Genomic DNA, 27,615 nt, shown 5'->3' on the forward strand with positions numbered 1-27,615 from the left:
AAAAAAAGTTAAAAAAATAAATAAAATTAAAAAAAAATTTGTTTGTTTTTCTTTAGAATTATAATCTGACTGCAATTTGATGTAAGATCTGTATGCCATTATTTGGTGAAAATTCTTCAGATTCAGGTTTAACTTTAGTTTCAAACATGTATCCCCCCCCCCCCGAAATATTACATCATATGGATCGTACATCAAACCACACAGATAAATAAAATTGTAATTATACAAAAAAATAATAAAAATTTAAAAATAATATCAGTGGCAAGTAGAAAACTGAAAACTCATTTCACGTTTTGTATGTCTTAATTTGCTTTCAGTCCACATTTTTCCGTTACACCACTGCATGGCAAATGGCCTTCTAGAAATTATCTTTATATATACACTATACGCAATGCTTCAAGCAAACTATTGACATATATATAGAGAGAGAAAGATAAATGCACATATGCTTTTGTTATGATTCAAGATGTTTCATCTAACAAATAAATTAAAAAAAAAAAAAAAAAAAAGAACAGTTATGTAAAACAAAATTTAAAACGATCTGTTTTTTGGATTATTCCGACTATCATTCTCACCTGGAGTGTCATTTTCGCAACGTTTGAGTCCTTTTTAAGGTGTACCTTGTCAAACTTTGTAAGGTGTAGTGGATAAAGTACTTAGTAAAATTCAGTTGTAAATTACACTCATCTGGATGTTGAAGGTTCAATCCTCAGTGTAGGCAACACTCAAAAATACAATTGGAAGTTAAGACTTCTACTCCGTCATGTCTGACAAAATGAGAGCATGCTGCTGCCATGACATTGAATACAAATGAAAAATATCAATACCTGAACAATTAAATCAGTTAATCGAAAAGGGAAACAAGTTGGAAACGAATTAATAAACTAAAAATGAAACAATGTTAATAAAATAGTTAGATATCAAAAATAGTTGTGAAATAAAGGGTTCCACTAGAAATTTTGTACAGATTCCGGCGTTCAACAAGATACATCTGAGAAAAGTATGAGATTATACAGGGCTCTGTGGACACATTTTCTTTAGTTGACCTTTGACAAGTAAATATTTTCGGTTACTAGCCAAAACCACATGATTTTTAGAATATGACATCTTCGTTCTGTGACGAGTATGTACATCATAAAGATTTTCCTGTCTTTTTTTTTTTTTTTTTTTTTTTAGTGTAATTCTAAATATACAACAAATTTTATGTTTATACTTGAAGTATAAATATTCTAATTTCTTCAGATAGTTTTTTTTAAACAGCCTTCGTTTAAAAAAAAGTATATTCTATTAAACTTTTCTTGTTTAAATAATTTAACTTTGTTCGTTTTATTAGAAAAAAAAGTTGTAGTGAGCTTTTGAAGATTGTCAGTGAAAGAAATACAAAGATGAGCGTTTTATTATTTGTAGTCGCCATTTTGAAAAATCACTCGCAAATGCGACTGTTCCACTCGCACTGTTACATCAACCCCAACACGTTGTGAAAATGATACTCAAGATGAGAACAGTAGTCCGATGAATCCAAATAATCCGAATAATCAATCCTCATCTCAAAAATTAAGAAATATAAAAGCGTAACTTTTAAAATATTATTGAAATTTACATTTTAATATTCCTGACCTATTCTCCATTGTAAATCAAATGTGTTTTGTCATAAAACTAGAACGAATATGAAACCTTTATACGGCATAATCATGTTTAACATGCCGGTTCCCGTCAGATCATCTAAGTTAAGCAATGATGAGCATGGCCAGTACCAGATGGGCGACCATTTGGAACTTCCAGGGGCTATATGTGCTCTCTCCTTACCTTGGCATTGTTTCCAGTCGTCCTGGACTTCTCCTTGCCATTGGACTCGAGCAGTGCCGATTCAGGAGAGGTGTGGTTAGGGATTGCGCAGCCCTTGCCACATAATTACACGCGCAGCTGTCATAACAGGGAGTATCCTTTGTCTTTCGAGACTGAATGGATATATCGAATGAAACCCTTATGAAAAACTGGACATTTTCAATTTTGAAATGTTCATTTGAATCTTTCCACCTAATCTCAAAGAAAGTCATTAGATTTTGTAAATTAAACGCGTGCGCACTTATCGTTTTTTAAAAACAAAAAAAAAACAGGCAATATCGAGCGTGTTTCAATGTACACCAAAATCTTGTTCACGTACGCATGCAAATAAGAGAAACAAAATGGGTTTAAAAACTAAATACAAATCGATAAAAATGGAATGAAATTGAATTAAAAAAACTGAACATTTTCAACATTGAAAAATTTTCATTTTTTTTTTCACTGTACAAGTTTGTTCATGTGAAATCTCTCCACCAAATGACAGTCAACACCCGCATCCGTCATTTCTGATTGAACAGGTCAGACAACATCCGATATGTTTCAATATTGCTCTCAACTTCCTACATAGTGTTCCTGTAAATATGGCCCCAAATAGTAACCCCATGTGTCCAAGTGGCAGTATGCCTTGTTTTGGGGTGAAAGAGTTTTACTAAAAAATTAAAAATAAAAAAAATTTCGATAAATACCAAAATCTTGTCCACAAATGCATTCAACCAAGAAAAACAAAAGTTTTGATTTAAAATGAAATTTTATGGATGAAAATAATTATTGACTCTTAACAATAATTTCTGGCGAGAATGGTAACGATTACTTTGTCATTCGGTGAAGAGATTTCACATGAAGACAAGAAATAAGTTTTAGAATTGCAAATGTTCGTTTATTTTTTTTTTGTGCGGGCGGGGGGGGGGGGGATAAGAGTTTTGTATATGTTTTTGATAAGGTGCAGAGAATCACCCGAAATATCAAAATTATAATGAAACTTCTAATTTACATGTTTTCCATTTTTTATTTAATTTTTTTTTTTTTTTTGTGTCAAATATGAAAGAATTAATCACCTCGTGTGCATTTTGTGGCTAAAATTTTTTTTTTTATCATCAGTTTGTTAAAGCTGGGGGTGTAGCATCCCACCGGATGCCAAACATTCTCCCACTAAATCAGAAGTTCCAACCGAGAGATCTTTTTAAGATTCTGACCGTCCCTTTAAGTGTTTGAATTTCTTTTGCACTTGGTTCACCAGGTATATTTGCCAGATAGTTTTTGAAATTCTTTTATATACTCTTATTTGAGAGATCAAAGATCTTAATCTGGCAACCGGTGTTTTATCTTCGGGGAGGTCAATTTCTTATTTTCTCGGTTAATATTTTATTTGCTGTTTTGTTCCATTTTTAAAAAAATTTTTTGTTTGTGTTCATTTTTAACTTTGAATAGTGGTAATAAAAACAGTATAATGCTCTTTTCAGCAGAAAGTTTGTTTGTATGCATGTGGGTTTGTGTATGTTTGTATGTATGGTGGTCAGTCAGGTTAGTGGAAATGTTCCAATCTCTGAAATACGGGTTTGATCCCAACCACTATTTCATCCTTTCATGGTCAATAAATGGCGACTAATGTAATTACTAGGATCAATTGTGTTTACATGAAAGAGTCGTTCGCTTCTGTCTTGGAAACGGGAGTTTTTCAATCGTCCCATGACTATTTTCAATCGCTTTTGTTAAAACGAAAGAGATTGCTTTTTTGTTTTTCCATTTGTTGTTATTGTTTCTAAACGTTTTTGTTTGTTTTGTTGTCAGATCAAAGTCCAAGGATCAAATGACGAGATGCTGCACACCGCCTGTGAATTATTCTTGGGCAAGAATGAAAATGAGATTGAAAATGTGGCCCGTGAAACCCTGGAAGGTCACCAGAGAGCAATCATGGGAAACATGACAGTCGAGGTAAGTCTATCATTTTACATGCCTATTCATGTGGCGTGCTTAACTTCATTTTTTTATTTAATTTATGAAAAAATAAAATTATTCTCATAATTTTCAAAGTGTGAAATTAAGGAGAGTAGAAAGTGGATCTTGGGTTTACTTTCGGCGACGACGTAACTTTCGCTTCCCTTGTTTTTCTCCTTTAGTCCTCACATTCCATGAACAAGGGGGAAGAATTGCTGTTTTCTGGGTCGGAATCTATTCCATCTAATACTTATTTTTGGCTAATTTCCTTTACTTTGAAGTTTTTTTGTTTTTTTTTTTACTCTTTACATCAAGTGGCTTCATGCCTCGTCGAGAGCAATTTCTATAAGAAAAAAAAAATCTTGGATGTTTGTAAGCAACAAAAAAAAATAATCTACAACCTGATAGGAAAAAAAACTGAAACGGTAAATATATGTATGTTTATATATTTATATGTACAAAATTCACTCCTAAACTAATTATGAATGTTGCAATACATGAAGGTGGGCTATATTTAGTTTAATTTTATGCAGTGAGAATTAAGATACCTCGGAATTTAGTCAAATTTTACCATAAAAAAATGAATGTTTCTAAAATCTCTGGTTCTTTGGAGCATTTTAAAGTGCGAAGAGGGATAAAATAAAAATAATTTAATGATATTTAAGTAATAATAGTTTAATGATATTTAAGTAATAACAAATTCCTAATGAACTGCCCCCTTAATTAAACACTTCATCAAATTTCCACACTAACGTAATGTACTTGCAATAACCCTTATCCCTGAGTGGCTTCCGGGCCTTGATAAGTGGTGATCACTGGAAAAAAAAAAAAAATAGTTTAATGATATTTCAGATTTGTATTGAATTTCCCCCGTAATCATTGGGCACCAATTAAGCAAGATTCCTGCAACTTCAATTTCCTTAGGCTTCGGCCTATGATTATAGATTTTCTAGTACTGAAACCATGCAATGGATTTTGATCAAAATTGGAAGAAGAATTCTAGACATAAGGTTTAATATCATTATACTTACTTTAATCTTTTGAGGGCATATAAATAAAATATGAAATATATAATAAAACGAAAGCAAAATTGTTTCGTTTTGTCGGGGTGGGAGTAATTTTACCTGTCCGGGGACGGGTACTCTTGTAGTTTTGAATAAACAAACAAAATTCTTTAAAAACGTAATTTGTCAATTTGTACGTTTTGGTAGAAATGAATATGAACAAGTCGATTAGAAACGATCAAAAAAAAAAAAATGCTTGAACGTTTTTTTTTTCTTTTTTGAAAACCATATTAATGCATATTTGAAAGTAAAATGGAATATAAGATGTTAAGTGATTATGTAATTTTTTAGCCAAAGTTGCTTTTCAATCTTCATAAAATTGTTTCAACAATGGAGAAAATTGGAAGAAAAAGAATGTAAACTTTTAATGTGCAATTGATATTACATGCCAGACCACATATTCAGTAACAAAAGATGCAGAGAAATGGCGAAAGAAGCAACAAGTCTTCAATTCTATTTGGAATGTGTTGTTACTCCAATATATATATATATATATATATAAAGCTGAATGTTTGTGTGTGTGTCTGGTCCCGAATAGGCTCCTATATGGTTGACTATTATAGAAAACTGATCACATATAATGATAGAAGATGTATCGAGACACAGGAATGGGTATGTTTGATCTGGCATAATGATGATTCATTAAAATTGTGGGGTCTGCATACGCGCCTGGTCCACAAAGTATTGAAATAAATGTAAAAATTAAAAAAAAAAAAACGTTTACAAGTGTTTTTGATATAGATGTACATAATACTTTGATAAGTATGTTTTAACTTAAATAGGGATGGTATAATAAAATTGTGGAGTCTGCATTCACGCCTGGCCTCCATAGAATGGAAATAGGCACAAACTTTAATAAAGACTTTTCATATCTATCTGTGTAAGTATACTTTGATAATTATGTTTCAGTTTGAAGAAATATGGTATAATAAAATTATGGGGTGTTCGTTCATGCCTGACCTCCAAAGAATGGAAATATGTCACAAAGTTTAACAAGGTTTTTTAATATAGATCCACAGAATATTGTGATAAGTGTTTCAGTGTGAACAGGTATGGTGTAATAAATTATGGGGTTTATCTATTTTTACTTTCATCATATTTTGCTTTGGTTTTGATATCCCCAAATTCGAAGCTATCTCTTTACAACCCTTCCTTTTCATAACCTATCATACTTTCATAAATTCAAAGTCCATTTTCTGTAGGCTGTTTTTGAACCCAGTCAACGACGGGTACTTTTGCTAGTATATATATATGTGACCCGATGGGGACCGAGCGATGCCGAGTGACCTTGCTAGTCGACACGAATTCAAAGGAATTCGCATGGCTGAATTCTAATGATGATGGTTTGATGTTTTAAACAGAAATGTCTATGGGATTTTGTCAGAAAGAAAAAACAAATAATTGTTTTTATCTCATTGTCGTTATATATGTTAACAACGAAAAGGTTGTTTTTAAAACCTCTGAGCAATATGAAGAGACCCAGATATCTTAGCTGACAGGTGGGGGTGGGGAGGGGCAGAGTGAGGGTCGCCGCCAAGCGTCGACTGGGGTGACTAATCACCCCTAATTGATAATAAGTAGAAACACCTCAGTGCAAATAGGGGTTAAAAAGATAAGTTCGAGAGGAGGAGTAGAAATTTATAGGATAAAAAAGAGAAGAAAAGAGAAAGAATAACTCCAAAAAGGCAGAGGGAGGAATTACTGATTTGATAAAAACTTGGCTAATCGGGGTCTTCTTTTCGCTCTGGCAGCTGATCCCTTCCCCTGGACTGACGGTAGATGAAGAACAGAACTTCGTAAAGGAAAGTTGCATGACTAGGCCAGTGTGTATCTATTATTTGTAAAGTCGAAGACCATAATCAATTTTATGTTAAGAAAAGACAATTAAGTTTTGACTTTCTTTTCTTTAATCGGAAACGCTGTTGTGAAGGCAATATTTTTCTCCGACAGTCCAGGTGACGTTTGGAAGCTGATTTGAAAGCGGAACCAGAGAGCGACCCACAAAGACGAATTCGACCACTAGACGAAAACACGGGTGACACCACAGGTATTGGCTACGGGTGCATCTCAACCACGAGCCTATGCACCTGAGCTACCCTGGAGGGGTTACATATATATATAACCTGTCTGTTTAAATGTGTTTGTACGTCTGCCTAAGACTTTCGACAAAAGCAACGAATTTTCACGAGATCATTATCGTTTTGAAGCTTGACCCTTCAGGCGACAAATATAAAAAAATTGGCTAAAAATATTAATTCCTTCACGCTTAACTGGGCACTTTTCTGCAAGGAGGGGGTCGCTTTTTTTTTTTTTTTTTTTGCTGATATTTTCGAAAGTCATCCCCTTTTTTTCGATTGACTAGCCTTAATTTAAACCCTCGCCACTTTCGGTTTGGCGATGGATGCAACGGCAAAGCTGTCACTTTTTTTTCGCTTTCTTTTCCTCCTTCATGGTACGGGTTAGAGCTTGCCTGCCTGCTACTACTTTTTTTTTTCTCAGCACCTGAGCACCCAGGCTAGTATGTGTGTATATATATATATATGTGTGTGTGTGTGTGTGTATATATATATATATATATATATATATATATATATATAAGGTCCTTTCAATAAATTTCCAAGTTTTTCTGGGGTTTTTTTAAACAGCATTTAAAATTGTTGTAGACTCTTGAAAAGTCAGTATGTTATTGCTATGCATCTTATGAGATAACCAACCAATTTTTATGATTTTAGGTTCCAATGAACAGCTACAGCAGAAATTGGAATACACCATACGATTTCAAAAATGCCATCTGGACTAATACTTTAGACGAACCGTATGCAATAAAATTCTGTTTTAAACTTGAAAAAAATGCCACAGAAACATATAGAATGCGCCAGACTGCTTTTCGACCATCTTGCATGAATTAAGCATCAGTTTTTGAGTGGCATAAGAGATTCAAGGAAGACAGTTTGTTAGGGTTGATGGGAGATGTTGGAGGAGTAAGGAAGCCAGAACACTAGAGTTGATTGGCCAAATAAAGAATTTCATGGATAAAGACCATCTATTGTCTATATAGACAATAAGTGCACAGTTTGATGTCAGTGTGGAAACTGTATACATAATTATTCTCGGAACAGAAGATTTGCGTAGAGGTTTGTCCCAAGGGTACTCAGAAGATCAGAAAGAAAGACATTGTCGCAAACAAGATGGACAGTAGGACAGTTCCTCACCCTCCCTATAATCCAGAACTTGCTTTCTGTGACTTTTGGTTATTTCTTGAGGAAAATCTTAGAGGCTGTCATTATGAGACAGTTGCGATGTGACCAGGGTCATTGACACTCCACAAGAGGACTTCCATGGGACCTTCTAGAAATTGTTGGAATGGTACAGCAAGTGCATTGCAGCCGGAGGAGATTACTTCGAAGGAGACTCGAGTTTTATGTATGTACTATCAATGAAAGTGCTCAGATGAAAAAAGTCTGGAAACTTATTTAAGCCACCTTGTATATGTAATCTATATGTATAAAAGCGAAAATGTGTGTCTGTATGTATGTATGTTCGCTTTTTGTGTATGTTCAAGAAAGGCTTTTTTTCAAGAAGGGATCGGTTGGCTCACTCCTGTAAACTATTTATATCACATCTAAATGATAATATCTAAGAGTTACGAACGGAGGTCGCGTGTGTATTTAATTTGGCTTTTTTATCTTTTGTTTCCACCTTCGCGTCAAGGCTTCGGGGTTCAATCCTACCTTCCTACTAAAACATTTTTTTCTTTTGCACCTCCAAACACTCGGGCAACGCCGGGTACCCCCTGCTAGTATATATATATATATATATAAACACCCAACATTCTCATGTTTTATTTTCAAAATATGTATTCATGACTTTTTACTTTGCTTGAAAGCATAAGGCCACTCAAGGATATAGGTTAATGTGATGATCAGTGATGTAATAAGTTACTTTATTTTAGAGGATTACTCATCAGGAACATGTTTGTTGGACTTGAAAACAACAAAGTCATGAGCAAATGATGAACAAATCATTGTTTGCATTAGATTTGAATATGATAATGTTATAGTCACCTGGGAAGCAGCTTTGCAGTATTGTGTTCCGCAAATGAGTAGTTCTAGAAAAGAAACTTTGTTCATTTGAACTTTGTTTTAAGCACAGGAAGAAAGAGAAATTGCTGCTAGTTCTTGTAGTTAGTCGAGTGTTTGCTATGAATGTTTTACAGGAGGGAACCATAGTGAAGTTCAGTCAAGCATCTGCCATGAAAATGACGATAGAGCAGAGATAGGCTTGCAGTGTCTCCTTAAGAGGCAGCAGAGATTAGAGAACGGCATTGCTCACTAGATTGTGAAGTTGGTTTTGTATCCTGTCCATGTAGATTTGACAACGGTACTCAATGTGTTATAAAGATGATCATGGCTATAAAATGGACTGTTATATTTTTAACTGAAAAAAAAAAAAATGTGATTTTTGCTTCATTTGCTTAGGACACAGGTCTTAAGTTAAAAAAAAAAAAAAAACAAAAATTCTTATTTTCAAAATGCTTAATAAACCATGAAATTCTAAAGTTCTGAATTTTGGAGATGAGGGCTGATTGTTTGAGTATTTGTATTCATCGGGCTATTGTTCTCATCTTGTGTGTTATTTATGCAACGTTTTGGTCAGTTTGGCCTTCAACCGTCTTCAGCCAAACAACAACCAAAATGCCTGAAGACGGTCGAAGGACAATCCAACAGAAACGTTGCACAAATAACACTCAGATGAGAACAAGTCTAACCAATACAAGTAATATAAAGTTGACTATTTCTGCCTGATACTTTACTACTTTGGTCAACAGTAGCCAATTATTTCAATATTAATTACTATTGATACTTGAAGGTTTGGCCGTTTTCATGTCAGTCACAGGTCATTAGTTGAACAAGACATGTGGAGAAGATATCAAATCATACCACTTATTATAGGTGCTACAGGGCTTATGAAGAAGAACCTGAAGTCCTACCTAACTAATATTCCTGGTGAACCAAGTGCAAAAGAGATCCAGACAATTTGCACTTAAGGGAACAGCGAGGATACTAAAAAGCAGGGCAATGTTGGCAGCTGGTTTGGCTGCCTCATACCCAGCATTGCAATCTTCAAAGATAGAAAATGAAAAGAAAAATAAAATGGAGGGGGCACGTTTTCCTTCCTTGATAGATTTCAAAATCGGCTTCGGAATCTGGAAGGCTGTGTCCTTTTCCTTGCACGCTCTTCATCAGAAGAGACGTTGCAAATCTATCTTTATACTCCATCGTTATTTTCATGGCAAGTGCTTCAATCTATGGTTCACTCCTTCCAAACCTTCACAACAAACACTCGTCTATCTACACCCACTGTCGACAATTTCCCCTACCCCTTATCCCTGCCTAAAACTAAAGGCAAATTATATGAATAAAGCTTCTTTTTCTAGAATTGCTCGCTTGTGGAACTCTATTTCTATGGTCTGCTTTCCAGCTGACTACTACATGGTTGTCTTCAAGTCAAATGTAAACAAGTTTTTGTTGGGCCATCCTCTTAACTGATCAAATTCTACCCAGTTTCTACCACTACCGATCATAAGCTGTTGTCTCAACGACCAACAGACACTTACTAAACCTTATCTTCGAGTGGCGTTTGGGCCATAAATGATGACTTCCTTGTTAAAACTTTCTTTTTTTTTTTTTTTTTTCGTCAGTCTGGACTTAGATCTACTCTGCCATCAGCAAAACATGAAGTAAAAGTCTTGCTTTGTTAGGCAATATCACTCATCGAAGAGTGCTCTATTTTTTTTTTTTTTTTTTTTACATAGAGCTTTGCATTATCGCTAATGGTAGCACATGTGCATATCGGTTAGAGATTATGAGTGTTATAATTATGGAAGTCAATTTGTATATCTTTATCGTATTCCCTCCACCCTCCACTAAGCGACATTTAATCATCCTATTCCTCGTAGAGACGGATCCAACGAGATGTTATCATAGTCGGAAGCTAATTATGTTTGGAGGCGGAATCTTGATATCTTTTTATACATTCCGATATTGATATTTCCATTCTGAAAAAAGATGAGAAACAAAATAAAATATTCATATATGAAGACCCCCCCCCTGGTTTTTATCGTTGGGAATCAAAAGTGCGCGTATATCTAATGTTTCTTTCCGTTTTCGAGTTAATTACTCGAGGGGATTTGGACTGAGGCCTGCGCCTGTGCAGCACTCAGCAGTTGCCATGGCAATACGACACGAGAACGCAGTCTCTTTCTTGCTGTGCAGCCTCATCTGGTGCTGCCTGCATGTGTGCGATAGTTGATGCTGCAGATTAGCGAACACGATTCCTCCACTTCCTCTCTCTCTCTCTCTCTCTCTCTCTCTCTCTCTCTCTCTCTCTCTCTCTCTCTCTCTCTCTCTCTCCCCCCCCCTCTTTTTTTTCTCTCATCCTACCTCTCATCCTACCTCTCTTCCTTCTCTCTTCTCTCTCTCATATTTCTTAGCAAACATATAATCCTCCCTCTCCCCCCTTTTCTCTGTCTCTCCCTACATTATTTCTACCCCCCCCTCCACCAGTTTTCTCTGCAAATCAATATTTGGCCTTGTTATGACATGGTATGATGCTCTAAGCAACAGCAGCAGCCAAGATCTTTCTTGGTGTTTCCTCTTCCTCCTTCCTTCTCTGCCATCCTCCTCCTCCCCCTTCTATGCCATCTTCCTCCTCCTCCTCCTCTGCCATCCTCCTCCCTTCTCTGCCATCCTCCTCCTCCCTTTGTTTTCCTCCCCCCTCGTCTCTTCAGCAACAATTGTTTCTTTTCTACTGTATAAGAGTAATTTTATTTATTTTTTTTAAACAAAAATCTACATTTCACTGATTAATTACCAAAACAAAATTTTTTTTTCCTTTCAACATTTTAGTAAATTTATTTTTATTTCTCTCCATTGTGATTTCTGGTTTGTTGGATGGGATGGGGGGGGGTACTGACTGTTGTTACTCCGGTGGGGAAAAAGTACACAAAACTTGTGTTACATGCTATGGTAATGGGGGTGGGGGGAATGGGCTTCTCAATCACGGTTTTTAACAGGTTCGTTTTTCACTTCACGACCCCACCCTCATCTCTGAGGGTGGGAGTATGTGGGATTTATGACACAAGCCCCCACCTCCGCTCTGTCAATATTGATTTCTGTTTACATTTGTTTCTCAGTCCTTTGATTTTTATGACAACACTTTAACCCCCACCCACCACCATCCAATATTTTCTGATTTTAGAGTGTGGGTTTGCTCGCAGGGTTACCCAGTGTTCCTATTTACAATGCCTCCCCACAGGACAGTTAGACACCAGGGTCGTTTTTTAACGTGGAGAAAAGGAACAAAAATAAAAATTGTCTCAGTCGTGAAGGATTTCTCCTCCACTGACAGAGAACAAGAAGGTAGGGATAATATCACCTGCAACTGTTTTAAGTTTCATTAAATCTTTCTCCAGATGTTTTAAAATATATTCATCATTGGTATAGGATGGGATTCTGCCCCTTTTCTCATCCAGTACTACCAGATCAGGCTGTCTAAAGATAATGACTTCCTGACTTAAAATGCGCCAAACACTGAAGTCATTGGTTTTTCCTTCATGTTCTGCAAAGTCAAAAACAAGCAACAATGTTCCTCTACAAAACAACCAAACCAAACACAATGAATAAATATTTGAAGATTTAAATAACCTGAAAAGGGTTGGTATGCCATAAAACAACCAAGGAATACGCATAATGGCTTCCTGACTTAAAATGCACTAAATATTGATGCTATTTTCTTCTTTCTAGTTTGCAAAACTCAATCATGTTCTGCAAAGTAAAAAAAAAAAAAACAATTTTCCTTTACAAAACAACCAAACCAAACAATATTTGAAGATCTAAAGAAGCATAAAATTTTTTCTGAATTAATGGATTCAATATTGAATGAACTGAAGTGTTGATATTCTGTAAAACAAAACTAGTCATTTTCTTCAAAAATAAATGAGTAAAGCATACTTGGCTCCATTTTATATCCATACTAGCATGGATACCCGGTGTTGCCTGGATCCATATGAAGTTCGTGCTATGCTGAGGATATTGAGCAGTTTGTCATTATTATAGGTCAACTCCATCGTTACTCCCACAACAATTGGTCCTGGATATGACCTAAAACTATATCCGATGGTGAGGCCCCACCTTGCGGGCTTTGGGGAGTGTGGAGCGACCCTTTAATTGCCATTGCTCCCAGGTTCACTCTGACCATCGTTCCTCAAAATAACTAGATTCGGCATTAAATAACCTGAAAAAGGTTGATATGTCATAAAACAACCAACCAACCCACAACAATTTAAGAAAAAAAAAAAATACTTTAAAAAAAAAAAAAAATTGACCCCCCCCCCCCCAAAAAAAATAAGTATGTGACAACCTCCGCACCAGATATTTTGGCAGAAGGGATACGAAGAGAAGCCATTCTCTGAATATTGAGTACTTTTTGTTGCCCATGCACTGACCGCCTCAATGAAAAAATAAATAAATCAAAACAACTTTTCTTTTAATAAAAATAGCAGAGTGCCGGTGCGACAGCAAAAAAAAAAAAGAAAAAAAAGAGCCTTTTTTTTTTCTTTTTTTTTTTTTTGCCATCACACATGCTCTTAAATGCTCAAAACGCAAAAGAGGGGAAGAAAGCTAAAACTTCGCTTTTGTCCACATGGACACGAGTTCTTATGACATTGAAACGAGCTTTTTTAAACAGTGACTTGTGAAAAAGGACCCTCCCCCCTCCTTTCAAAAACTGGTCACTTGACCACCAAAGAACTAATCTTTTTTTCTAATTTTCACATATTATGCATCTGGGGCATTGCTCTTTCAGATGGTACCAGATTCAACCTGGTCAGATGTGGATGACAAAAGTTTTTAGTAGACATACAAACACACACACACATGGGTTCTCTTTATAGAATAGACTAGCATGGCTACTTGGTGTTGCGCAGGTGGAGAGAGGCTAGTGCTATTGATCAACTCGCCCCTAAAAAAATATTTTAATCCAAATAGCAAGTGGCCATACGAATGCAAAAAAAAAGAAAGAAATTAGCCACAGTAGGCAAGCTGGAACATGTAAGACGAAAGATGAAAAGGAGATGAAAAAAGTTATGACTTATGTGGACCAGCACAGTATTAATTTTTTTGGCCAATTTTTAGATTTTTTTCATCAGAGAGATTGATCCTTGTCACGGTCCAATGTGTCTGTCAAGTTTTTGGTGGACATACAAACACGCACATACAAACTAACACATTTTCCTTTTTTTATAATAGACTAGCCTGTGTGCCTGGGTTTGTGGAGATGTGTGAAAGAGTGTTGAGCAAAAAAAAAAAAAAAAAAAAAAATTAGGAGTAGTAGATAGGCTCGAACCTGTAACACACAGAAGGAAAAGAAGGTGAAACCGTTTTATCCATGCGTCCACCACGATTATGATGTTATGGCGGTCGAAATAACTTCTTTTGTGCAACATCGTTGACACAAGGTTTGAATGACTGGCAAAAATGTCGACGGAAAAACTGTTGTCCGAGAGACCAAGCTTTAAAGTGATACCAATTTTATCATGGTCCGACGCGTCTGCCGAAGTTTTTGGCAGGCATACAAACACACACATTTTGCCTTTTATATAATAGACTAGCAGCAGTACCCGGGCGTGGAAAGGTGGTGTAGTAAGAAACCCCAAGAGTGGCGTGAGGTGGGGGGGGGGGGGCTTACAAAACAACAGTAAGCAGCCAGGGTGGAGAAAGGTGTTTTTAAAAAAAAAAAAAAAAAAAAAAAAGTGGTAGTAGGCAAACAGACTCGGACGCGAAGGAATAGAAGGTAAAAAAAACAAAACATTTTAGCTGATGCGTCTATCGCAAAACCGGAAGTCGCAAGCATAAAAATTAAGGGTAGTCAATCCAATGGGGACAATGACTTGCGAAAATTTTTATGAAAAAAGCGCCCCCCCCCCCCCCATCTCCTTGTAGAAAACTGCCCAGTTGAGAGTGAAGGAATTGATGTTTTTGACAAATTTTTCGATATTTGTTGCCCGAGAGACCGATCTTTAAAACAATTTTGTCACGTTCCAGCACATCTGTCGGAAGTTTTTGCGAGACATATAAACACACACACATTTTGCCTTTTATATGTTAGATTAGCAGGGTAGTAACAGTGCCGGCAAGACTAAGCTTATTTCCTTGAATAATTACAAGAAATCTACTCGACTACTGATTTCCATGTTAATTTTATTTTATTTCGGACTACTAGTCTCATCTTATCTTTTTTATTTGGTGCACAACGTTTCGGCCAACTTCCTCTGGCCTTCGTCAGGTGGTAACCGCGACGGATAGGAACTTCGAATCTCCTAACTGCATTCTCAGCCATCACTGTCATCCGTAGTTGTTGTCGTCTCACCACATTTTTGACCAATTACCTCTGGCACGCTTTGGGTGGGATTGAAACCGCTATCTTCAGACAATGTTTATCTGGAACCGTAGAGATTCAACGTCTCTATCAACTGCGCCACGGGCCCCGAAGGGCGATCAAGGTTGGATTCTTTGATCTTACCACCTGACGAAGGCCAGAGGAAGTTGGCCGAAACGTTGTGCACCAAATAAAAAAGATAAGATGAGACTAGTAGTCCGAAATAAAATAAAATTAACATACAATGCTCATCTAAAAAATAAAAAAATTCCAATAAGGAATAATATATATATATACTGATTTCCATGGTTAATAATACTCATTGTCTGGGTGTGTGTAGGTGCTGTAGAAAGAAACTCCGGAGAGTTGTAAAAAAAAAAAAAGTGGTAGTAGCGGGAGGTGGAGAAATAAAACAGTAGGCATCCCGAGTGGAGTGTGAGGTGTTTAAAAAAAAAAAAAAAAAAATAAAAAAAAAAAAAAAAAAAATAGTAAGACAGGCAGGCTCGAACCCGTAACGCAAAGGAGAAAAAAAAAGGTTAAATAAAACATAACATCTTCACCGATGCCTCCATGGCGCAACCGGAAGTTGCAAGCATTGATGACTTTGCACAAACCAACCCTCCTTGTAAAAGAACTGCCCAGTTGAGGGTGAAGGAAGAAATGTTTTTAGCCAATTTTTCAGTTTGTCGTCCGAAGGGTCGAGCTTCAAAACGATACCAATCTTGTGAAAATCCGTTGCCTCTGTCGAAAGTTTTATGCATACATACACACACACTAACAGGCAGGTGAAATTTTTTTTTTTTTTTTTTACATGGGGGATCACTTATCAAGGCCTGGAAGCCACTCGGGGATAAGGGTTATTGTGTGTACAATAATCAATGGGATAATATCGTGGTAATAGTTGGTATTGGAGATTTGATAAAGTCTCTTAAGGGGGCGATTAATCAGGAATTTGTTTATGTTGGACTTGAAGACATCCAAGTTGTAGTCAGATGGGAAACAGGCAAACGGAAGAGAATTACACAGGTGTGCACTTCTCAGAAAGAAGCTTTGTTCATGGAATCTACGTTTTGATTTAGGCACAGATAAACAGTGGGGAAAATTATTGACAGTGGTTTCAGCTAGACGAGTGTTTATCGTGAAAGATTAGCGAAGCGGGGGGGGCAGAGATTGGAGCTCGGACGAGCACTTGCCATGGAAATAACGCTAAAACAAAGACAGGTTCGCAACATCTCTTCTGTGGGAGAGAGGTTGCAGGGAAGAGAAAAGGGCACCCCCCACTAAGCTAATGAAGTCTATTTTGTACTTTGTCAAGGCAGGATAGGCTGTTTTTAGAAGCTCCAGCCCAGATGTGGCAGCAGTACTCCATCTTTGGACGTACTTGGCTTTTATACAGATAGAGAATTGCATCAGTAGTGAGATATCTTCTGGAGCAGTAAAAGAATCCCACCATTTTCCCAGCGGCCCGGGCAACAGACTTGATATACGTGTTCCATTTCAGATCAGGAGTAAAGGTCAAACTCAGGAGCTTGTCAAAACATCAAGCCTCCCAAAGACGAGTCATCCATTTCAATTGATGCCAGATGGGGATCAGAGCGTTGATGATGTAAAGATAGGAGTTTGGTTTTAGATGCATTAAAAGTAACCAGCCACCTCTTCCCCCACTGTACCACGCGCTCAAGATCAGAGGAGAGAGAATCGGAGAGCTTTGTCATTTACAGCCTTTGATGTGTTGCCATAGGTGGTCGTGTCATCAGCATAGATGTCAACAAATGATTTAAGTATGTGTTTTAAGAGATCATTTGATGTAGATCAGGAAGAGAGTTGGGCCCAGGATGGACCCCTGGGGGACTCCAGCATTAATACTGTGGGCCTCTGATTGCTGCCCATCAACCACTACTATTATGAGCCTATCAGAGAGAAATGATTTAATTATTGAGAAAACATTTCCAGTAATACCGTAGCTGGAAATCTTGTGAAGTAGACCCTTATGCCACACCTTATCGAAGGTCTTTAATATGTCAAGAGCAATTGCTGTAGAAAGGAAGCCTTTGTCGAGAGATTCACTAATCCTATGTGATATAACTGTTAGCACATCAGCTGTAGATCTAGCAGAATGGAAACCATATTGCATATCACTAAGGAGGTTATTTAGGAGATATATAATAGACTAGCGGGGATGCCCGGCATTGCCTGGGTGTAAAAGAGAAAAAAAAAATTTGGTAGGGGAAGTAGGCTCGAACCAGAAGCCTTGAGGCGAATAGCCTGACAACTTACCACGGCACTATGTGGGCAGAGAATTGAGGAAGAGTGAAATTAAACATTTGAAAAAAAGCAGGTGGTTAAACGAACGTCAATGTGTGGTTTTCTAGGTCAAACATCACGCCGTAGAGAAATGAAATCGCGGCGCGAATTTTGTAACATAATAGTTGCTAAAATAAAAGATAATTACGACCTCCTTTCGTAAATCAGAGATATTATAATCTAGGAAGTATATTAAAAGTTCTAAGAAAGAGTTACCCCCCCCCCCGAAAAAAGCCTTTACCGGACTTACGAAAAAATGCACACACAAACACACACATTTTCGCTTTTATATTATAGATTATCATAAAAATCTGTCAAATAGTTTTTCTTCCTATAGATGTAGAGACACACCCATAGACATGTCCACCTTGTGTAAATCATAATTAAACATTCTCAAAATTGATACATTCTATTTAACAGATAAAATAGACCCCCCCCCCCTACTTCCCCCCCCCCCCCCCAAAAAAAAAAAAAAATCTGGGTATAATTTTATAGGGATCTAGTAGTGAAACCCCATTTAATAGCTGTGGAGAATGTGGAGTTGCTCTTAGTTTCCATTATCTTCGACCCCCACCCCCACCCCGCCCTGGTCCACTTTCATCCGAAGTGATAATACCTGTTACTGGCTTCTGGTGTGACTAAATTAGGCTGTCTGAAGATGCTGGCTTCTTGACTACAAATGTACCAAGCATTGATGTTACATTTTCTTGCAATTTAAAAACATTATCTTTCATCGTGCAATTAATGATATAGATATAAAATTTTCAATGATTTTTTTTTTTTTTAAGTGCAACAGAATGTACATTACATAAAATAAATCCAAGGTAAATTTTTGATTCAATTTAAATTAAATTTTTATACCTTACTTTGTAAAATTTTATAAAAGTGCACTTTGAAGATAAATAAATTTCAAATTGAATCTTGTACTGTTATTTTTAAAGCCTATAGTAAAAACATTTTGTTTAACAATTTTCATGCCTTGGATGAAATGCTTTTCCAACTTGTATATAATATTTGTGTTGGGATAATTAATCAGAATTGGAAAAAATTGTTTATTTTCCAATGCCAAAACCGATTCTTTTAATTGTCTTTTTCAATTGATTTTGTTTGGAAGAATGTCTTCCACTGCTGGTAGTAAAATAAATATTGAGTTTAAACTACCAGTAAAACTAAAATTGACAGATTCCCCCTCCCCCTTACTAGTTTGTTTTTATGTTTGAGAAAAATGTATGCACATTTAACGTTTTTATGGTAATTGGGGGGGGGGTAACAACTTTATAGTTAAATATTTAGAGATTTATAAAAATTCGTTATTGGGAGTTTAGTATGGGGGTGGGTAATTGTATTGGAATCTGAATAAATATATATATTTAGTAAGATGATTAATAATTTATAATTAAAATTAAAAATCTGTTTCATAAGAACACAACAAAGCCAATAAATTGTACGATCGTTTCGGAAACAAGGTTTTTGAGATAGACATTAAGTCATGGACAATAATTTTAATTTTTTTTTTAAACAGTCTCCTCAACAAAAATATTGGGTGTTTTTTTTTGTTTTTTGTTTTTTTAAATGAAAGAGACCATAAATAAACCTAGCCTTTCTTATGAAACAGATTTTTAATTTGAATTAGAAATTATCAATCACATTACTAAATATTAAAGTAGCTCTAGGATATTTGCCTATCGAGCTTATTATATATCTGAATTACAACGAGCACGTTTCTTTTGTATTTTAATTAAATTAGTGATTTTACTATCACATTAAAATACTCTGCTCTTTAGACTGCTGTTCTAACCCCTTTAAATATATATATATACACACATACATTTACCTGAGGTCTAAGGTTAGAACCATACAGCTGGCGGGTTAGTTGTCTATACAGCCACACTGAAGCTTTACTAAAAGGTTTCCATTTATTTATTTATTTATTTTTTTTTTTTTTTAGATATTTCTTTTCATCCTTTTAGAAATAAAAAAACTATATTCTCAAAAACAGAGGGATGCAACATTTCATCGATGGAACAGTAATTTGGATTGTTCTGGAGTGTTTTATAACTAATTAATTTATTTATTTTTCATTCAGGAAATCTACAAGGACCGTAAAAAATTTTCGAAAGCAGTTTTTGAAGTTGCTTCATCAGATCTGGTGAACATGGGCATCTATGTGGTTAGCTACACGCTAAAAGACATCAGGGATGATGAGGTAAGGCCCGACGAATCTTTTGATGTTTGACTATACAAGTAAACAATTATTTGCTTATATAGTCTATGAACATTTTTTTTTTTTTTTTTTTTTTTTATGAACATCTGTTTCTGTTGTGAGTGAATAATAAATTAGAAAAATATTAAAAATGTGTGTGTGTGTGTGTGTGTATATGTATACATCTATTACATAAACCTCAGCCGTGTGTTTGTATGTCCGCTAAAAACTTATCCGAATCAAACAGGCATGAACCTGGTATTGTTAGTGGTCTCTTAGACACATAATATCAAAAAAATTAGAAAAAAAAATTTTAAAAAGCTAAATTTGCAACGTGATAACGTGTCATTGTGGTCCAATCGATAATGTGCTTGCTTATGCATTTAAGTTTTGTAAGTTTGCGTCCACCATGCGGCATTTTTTCTTTTTCTTTTAAGAACATAAGTTGTCACCAGAGTCTTTATTTTTTTTCTTCATTTAATCATATTTTACAACTGGACAACACCACCCCCTTCCCCTGCTAATGTTCTATAAAAAAGTGAAAAAATTATGCTTTGCTAATGCACACACACACACTGTTCATATAAAGTAACGTGTAAATTGGTGAAGTATAAAAGAAATAAGTAAAAATCTCAAACTGGAAAGTTTAAAAAAAAAAAAATTAAACTATCAAAAGAAAGTGTCATAGAAATAGTGAATGATTTCTTTCCAAATTGATTTCGTCAGATAGTAGGGAGCTGTCAGACTTTGCTTTCAACTTTTTAAATGGTTTTATCCTGTGGTTTTTACTCCTTAATCTTATTTTTGTTTTGTTTTTGTCTTTTTAGGGGTACCTTAAGGCGTTGGGCCTGAAACGAACTGCTGAAGTGAAAAGGGATGCCAAGATTGGTGAAGCTGAAGCCAAAAGAGATGCAGGAATCAGAGTAAGATATACTTTCCATTCTTTTAACCTCCTTTTTATTCACCCTAACCTTATAATTTTCCCACTTTTTTTTTCACCCTACCCTTATAATTTTCACACCTTTTTTTTTCACCCTACCCTAATAATTTATCCCACCTTTTTTTTCACCCTACCCTAATAATTTTCCCACCTTTTTTTTTCACCCCACCCTTATAATTTTCACACCTTTTTTTTTTCACCCCACCCTTATAATTTTCACACCTTTTTTTTTCACCCCTACCCTTATAATTTTAACACCTTTTTTTTTTCACCCCACCCTTATCATTTTCCCACCTTTTTTTTTTCAACCCTACCCTTATAATTTTCACACCTTTTTTTTTCACCCTACCCTTATAATTTTCACACCTTTTTTTTTCACCCTACCCTTATAATTTTCACACCTTTTTTTTTCACCCCACCCTTATCATTTTTCACACCTTTTTTTTTCACCCTACCCTTATAATTTTCACACCTTTTTTTTTCACCCTACCCTTATAATTTTCACACCTTTTTTTTTTCACCCTACCCTTATAATTTTCCCACCTTTTTTTTTCACCCTACCCTTATCATTTTCACACCTTTTTTTTTTTCACCCTACCCTTATCATTTTCACACCTTTTTTTTTACCTACCCTTATAATTTTCACACCTTTTTTTTCACCCTACCCTTATAATTTTCACACCTTTTTTTTTCACCCTACCCTTATAATTTTAACACCTTTTTTTTTTCACCCCACCCTTATCATTTTCCCCACCTTTTTTTTTCACCCTACCCTTATAATTTTCACACCTTTTTTTTTTCACCCTACCCTTATCATTTTCACACCTTTTTTTTTTTCACCCTACCCTTATAATTTTCCCACCTTTTTTTTTCACCCTACCCTTATAATTTTCACACCTTTTTTTTTTCACCCTACCCTTATAATTTTCACACCTTTTTTTTTTCACCCTACCCTTATAATTTTAACACCTTTTTTTTTTCACCCCACCCTTATCATTTTCCCACCTTTTTTTTTCACCCCACGCTTATCATTTTCCCACCTTTTTTTTTCACCCTACCCTTATAATTTTCACACCTTTTTTTTTCACCCTACCCTTATAATTTTCACACCTTTTTTTTTTCACCCCACCCGTATCATTTTCCCACCTTTTTTTTTCACCCTACCCTTATCATTTTCACACCTTTTTTTTTCACCCTACCCTTATAATTTTCACACCTTTTTTTTACCTACCCTTATAATTTTCACATCTTTTTTTTTACCTACCCTTATAATTTTCACATCTTTTTTTTTACCTACCCTTATAATTTTCACACCTTTTTTTTTCACCCTACCCTTATAATTTTCACACCTTTTTTTTTCACCCTACCCTTATAATTTTCACACCTTTTTTTTTCACCCTACCCTTATAATTTTCACACCTTTTTTTTTTCACCCTACCCTTATCATTTTTCACACCTTTTTTTTTCACCCTACCCTTATCATTTTCACACCTTTTTTTTTCACCCTACCCTTATCATTTTCACACCTTTTTTTTTCACCCTACCCTTATAATTTTCACACCTTTTTTTTTCACCCTACCCTTATAATTTTCACACCTTTTTTTTCACCCTACCCTTATAATTTTCACACCTTTTTTTTTCACCCTACCCTTATAATTTTCACACCTTTTTTTTTCACCCCACCCTTATCATTTTCACACCTTTTTTTTTACCTACCCTTATAATTTTCACACCTTTTTTTTCACCCTACCCTTATAATTTTCACACCTTTTTTTTTTCACCCTACCCTTATAATTTTAACACCTTTTTTTTTTCACCCCACCCTTATCATTTTCCCACCTTTTTTTTTCACCCTACCCTTATAATTTTCACACCTTTTTTTTTTCACCCTACCCTTATAATTTTCACACCTTTTTTTTTTCACCCTACCCTTATAATTTTCCCACCTTTTTTTTTTCACCCTACCCTTATAATTTTCACACCTTTTTTTTTTCACCCTACCCTTATAATTTTCACACCTTTTTTTTTCACCCCACCCTTATCATTTTCACACCTTTTTTTTTTTCACCCTACCCTTATAATTTTCCCACCTTTTTTTTTTCACCCTACCCTTATAATTTTCCCACCTTTTTTTTTTCACCCTACCCTTATAATTTTCCCACCTTTTTTTTTTCACCCTACCCTTATAATTTTCACACCTTTTTTTTTTCACCCTACCCTTATAATTTTAACACCTTTTTTTTTTCACCCCACCCTTATCATTTTCCCACCTTTTTTTTTCACCCCACGCTTATCATTTTCCCACCTTTTTTTTTCACCCTACCCTTATAATTTTCACACCTTTTTTTTTCACCCTACCCTTATAATTTTCACACCTTTTTTTTTCACCCCACCCTTATAATTTTCACACCTTTTTTTTTTCACCCCACCCGTATCATTTTCCCACCTTTTTTTTTTCACCCTACCCTTATCATTTTCACACCTTTTTTTTTCACCCTACCCTTATAATTTTCACACCTTTTTTTTTACCTACCCTTATAATTTTCACATCTTTTTTTTTACCTACCCTTATAATTTTCACATCTTTTTTTTTACCTACCCTTATAATTTTCCCACCTTTTTTTTTCACCCTACCCTTATAATTTTCACACCTTTTTTTTTCACCCTACCCTTATAATTTTCACACCTTTTTTTTCACCCTACCCTTATAATTTTCACACCTTTTTTTTCACCCTACCCTTATCATTTTCACACCTTTTTTTTTCACCCTACCCTTATCATTTTCACACCTTTTTTTTTCACCCTACCCTTATCATTTTCACACCTTTTTTTTTCACCCTACCCTTATAATTTTCACACCTTTTTTTTTCACCCTACCCTTATAATTTTCACACCTTTTTTTTTTCACCCTACCCTTATAATTTTCACACCTTTTTTTTTCACCCTACCCTTATCATTTTCACACCTTTTTTTTTTCACCCTACCCTTATCATTTTCACACCTTTTTTTTTCACCCTACCCTTATCATTTTCACACCTTTTTTTTTCACCCTACCCTTATAATTTTCCCACCTTTTTTTTCACCCTACCCTTATAATTTTCCCACCTTTTTTTTCACCCTACCTTTATAATTTTCACACCTTTTTTTTTCACCCTACCCTTATCATTTTCACACCTTTTTTTTTCACCCTACCCTTATCATTTTCACACTTTTTTTTTCACCCTACCCTTATAATTTTCACACCTTTTTTTTTTTCACCCTACCCTTATAATTTTCACACCTTTTTTTTTTCACCCTACCCTTATAATTTTCACACCTTTTTTTTTTCACCCTACCCTTATCATTTTCACACCTTTTTTTTTCCATCCTAACCTTTTTCTTTCCTTTTTATTTTTTTTTTTTCACTCCATCTTTATTTTCCATGCTTTTTTCTTCATTTCAATCTGCTTTTTCTCTCATTCTTCTTTTCATACCTTGAAATTGGAAAAAAAATCTTATTAAATGTCTCTGTTCAGTCTTAAAAGACAATGGATACCCCCTGTAAGGGTGGTTTCGCATGTAATTGTAAGGCAAGGGTTGCACAATCTCCAACACCTCTCCTGAATCAGCACTGCTTGAGCCCAATAGCAAAGAGAAGTCTAGGATGACTTCTAAAATAAGTGGAGAGCACATACAGCGCCTGGTATTGCCAATTGCTCACCCATTTTAATACTGATTATGTTCAGTGTTGCTTAACGTTGGTGGACTGACAGGAAGTGCATGTCATCGTGATTATATCGTAAATCTTATCTTTCCTATTAATTAGCTGCTTTTTTTGCGTTAAATTATCTCAAGAAAAATAAATATTTTTCATTTAAAATGAAAGTTTTATTTCTATACAGCTGCTCCTGCTTGCACATCATTCGAGCATCCTGTCATGATGGACAACCTCTGATTGTATGTTTGATTATATACTTGTGTAAAAGTCTATTTTTTTTTGTTTATTTTACTTCAGTCGAAGTTCTCAGAAATCTAGGGGCCCACTACTTGGGGCTAACACTTGAACTCTATACGAGATACATAGATATTCGAATGTTCCATTAAAGTTCTTTATCTCTCAAACACGGAGTTAGTAAAGAAATTGAAAACCTACTTTTCCTTTCCCCAATTAACCATTTTCACATGTTGTAGTAAATCTTTCGTTTTGGTCTTTTGATTTTACTGGATTCCAGGACAAGAATTTATCTTGTCTGGTGGAGTATCAAACTTCGTGCTATTACTTAAAGTAACATCACTTGGAGTAGGTGCACCATTCCTCGTGAAAGCCAATGGGAGTCGGCCATAGTGAGGAGATTTTGTGTATAAGTCCATGTGCATTTTAAGACCAAAAATTGTCATTTTAGGTATTACTTGTGTATAAGTAGACTGTAAATTCTAGACGGGTTAATTGGCCCATCTCATGGCTCTTTCTTGCACAGATAATTTTCTTTTTTTGTAAGACGTATTATAAATTGCTTTTCAACATCTGCAAGGAATAATATGTGCATTTACGCAAGTATGGTCTATTCGATTTTCATATATAAAACCAACCTGCTGCACACTTACATGCAGCAAACACAAATATTGCTAATCAGATATTCTGATCAATGACATGCTGTAGATTCCAGGCGCAGTTACTGTTTTTAGACATAATTTATGTCACGTAGCATAATAATGTAAAAGCTGTAATATACCATAATGATATGAACGCATGTGTTAAGTGCCATAAAATAGCTGTCATTAAATTGTTAACACTTGTTAAACTTAGTGGAGAACACCATATCGTAAACACGTCATTTCCTAACCTACTATAAAAACGTCATATCATCACCAAATACATCATATCGAACTTAGGCCTAGAGCCACATATAGAGAGTGAACATTGTTAGAGCTGTTCCAATTATCATTAAGCCTCCCACTGAAAAACCATACATGTGCTTACATGCTGACCATCACTGCAGTTGGGTTCGGAAGGAGTGCGATTAATTACTAGGATTACTGGTATATACCGAGTGCACTAACAAAATGGCATTTTTTTTTTTTTTTTTTTTTTACATAGGCATCACCACTTATCAAGGCCCAGAGGTCACTCGAGGATAAGGGTTAAAGAGTGTATGTACAGTAGTTAAAATTTGGTAAATTTGTTGACTTAAGTGGAACAGCTCGTCAAGAACTTGTTTACGTTGGACTTGAAGACTACCATATTGTAGTCAGCAGGCAAACGGAAGACATTTCCACAGGCATGCAGTTCTAAGAAAGAAACTTTGTTCATGGAATCTACGTTTAGGTTTAAGCACAGATATAGAGTTGAGGAAATTATTGACAGTGTTTTCAGCTAGACAAGTGTTTCTCGTGAAAGTTTGTCGAGGGGCGGGGGTGACCATAGATTGGAGCTCAGACAAGCACTTGCCATGAAAATGATAAAACAGAGACACTTTCTTAGAAGTGCACGCCTGTGGAACTCTGTTCCGGTTGCCTGTTTCCTACCTGACTACAACCTGGACATCTTCAAGTCCAATGTGAAAAAATTCCTGATGAACCGCCTCCTTAAGACACTTTATCAAATCTCCAACAGTAACGTACTGTACACACAATAACCCTTATCCCCGAGTGGCTTCCAGTCCTTGATAAGTGGTGACTACCTTGTAAAAAAAAATTAAAAAAATAAATAAAATAAAGATTTGCAACATCTCTTCTGTGAGAAAGAGGTTGCAGGAGGGAAGAGAAAAGGGCATCTCCTACGAGGCTACGAAGTCTATTTTGAACTCTATCAAGACAGGATAAGTCTTTTCTAGCAGCTCCTGCCCGTTTTCTATGTTTTGATCGAGCGCTGAGTTGCTCTTTAACATATCCAAAAACATTACTTATGTATAAGTTGACCCCCAAAAAATAACCTTAAAATCGTCTCTGAGAAATTCAACTTATACACAAGTATGTAGGGTATATTTTTTTAATTTGAAAAGAGAACCAGAAAAAAAAAAAAATTCCTATGAAAAAAAACAAACAAACAAAATACAAGTTATTGTAATATTTTCAATAACAATAAGTTCTTTATACGTGGGGTTGATGCTGCTTCTCTTCATCACCGCAGCTTCATTTAGTTTCTTTTCTTTTATACAAATAAATTGCTTCATTTAGTGTTTTTTATACAAATAAATTGCTTTGTTTAGTGGGTTTTTTTAATACAAATAAATTGATTCATTTAGTTTTTTTTATATGAATAAATTGCTTTAGTGTTTTTTTTATACAAATAAATTGCTTCGTTTAGTGTTTTTTTTTTTTTTTTATACAAATGAATTGCTTTGTCTAGTGGTTTATATACAAATGAATTGCTTTGTCTAGTGGTTTATATACAAATAAATTGCTTTGTCTAGTGGTTTATATACAAATGAATTGCTTTGTCTAGTGGTTTATATACAAATGAATTGCTTTGTCTAGTGGTTTATATACAAATAAATTGCTTTGTCTAGTGGTTTATATACAAATAAATTGCTTTGTCTAGTGGTTTGTATACAAATAAATTGCTTTGTCTAGTGGTTTGTATACAAATAAATTGCTTTGTCTAGTGGTTTGTATACAAATAAATTGCTTTGTCTAGTGGTTTGTATACAAATAAATTGCTTCGTCTGGTGGTTTTTTATACAAATAAATTGCTTTTTACACAGAAAGACACAAAAAGATGTTTGAGTTTCTTAATGTTTTTTGATAGAATTTTACTTGTATGGGGCGAGAGGTTAATGTTTTTGTAGCTAATGATTTAGTTGACTTCGTAACTTAACTGAAATGAACGATAAGTGAACAGATGTTAGATTAGTGACATTTCACACTTAACGATTATCAAAGGTTTTTTACAGCACTATCGCCGACAT

The 27,615-nt window shown here is 35.2% G+C and overlaps 1 protein-coding gene across 4 annotated transcripts in view; it reads left to right on the forward strand.

The window, feature by feature from the left end:
* Positions 1 to 27,615, forward strand: part of LOC145254684 (flotillin-1-like) — a 156,346-nt gene that overhangs the window by 98,123 nt on the left and 30,608 nt on the right. For all 4 annotated transcript variants that reach the window (XM_080113334.1, XM_080113335.1, XM_080113337.1 and 1 more), the window contains exons 4-6: positions 3,634 to 3,777; positions 19,672 to 19,791; positions 20,616 to 20,711. In XM_080113334.1, the coding sequence (XP_079969460.1) occupies positions 3,634 to 3,777; positions 19,672 to 19,791; positions 20,616 to 20,711 (360 nt within the window). The remainder of the gene's footprint in view (positions 1 to 3,633; positions 3,778 to 19,671; positions 19,792 to 20,615; positions 20,712 to 27,615) is intronic.

The sequence above is a fragment of the Euprymna scolopes genome, chromosome 30 (assembly GCF_053919585.1).
Source record: "Euprymna scolopes isolate OS-2025 chromosome 30, ASM5391958v1, whole genome shotgun sequence".
Classification (NCBI taxonomy): Eukaryota; Metazoa; Mollusca; class Cephalopoda; order Sepiida; family Sepiolidae; genus Euprymna; species Euprymna scolopes.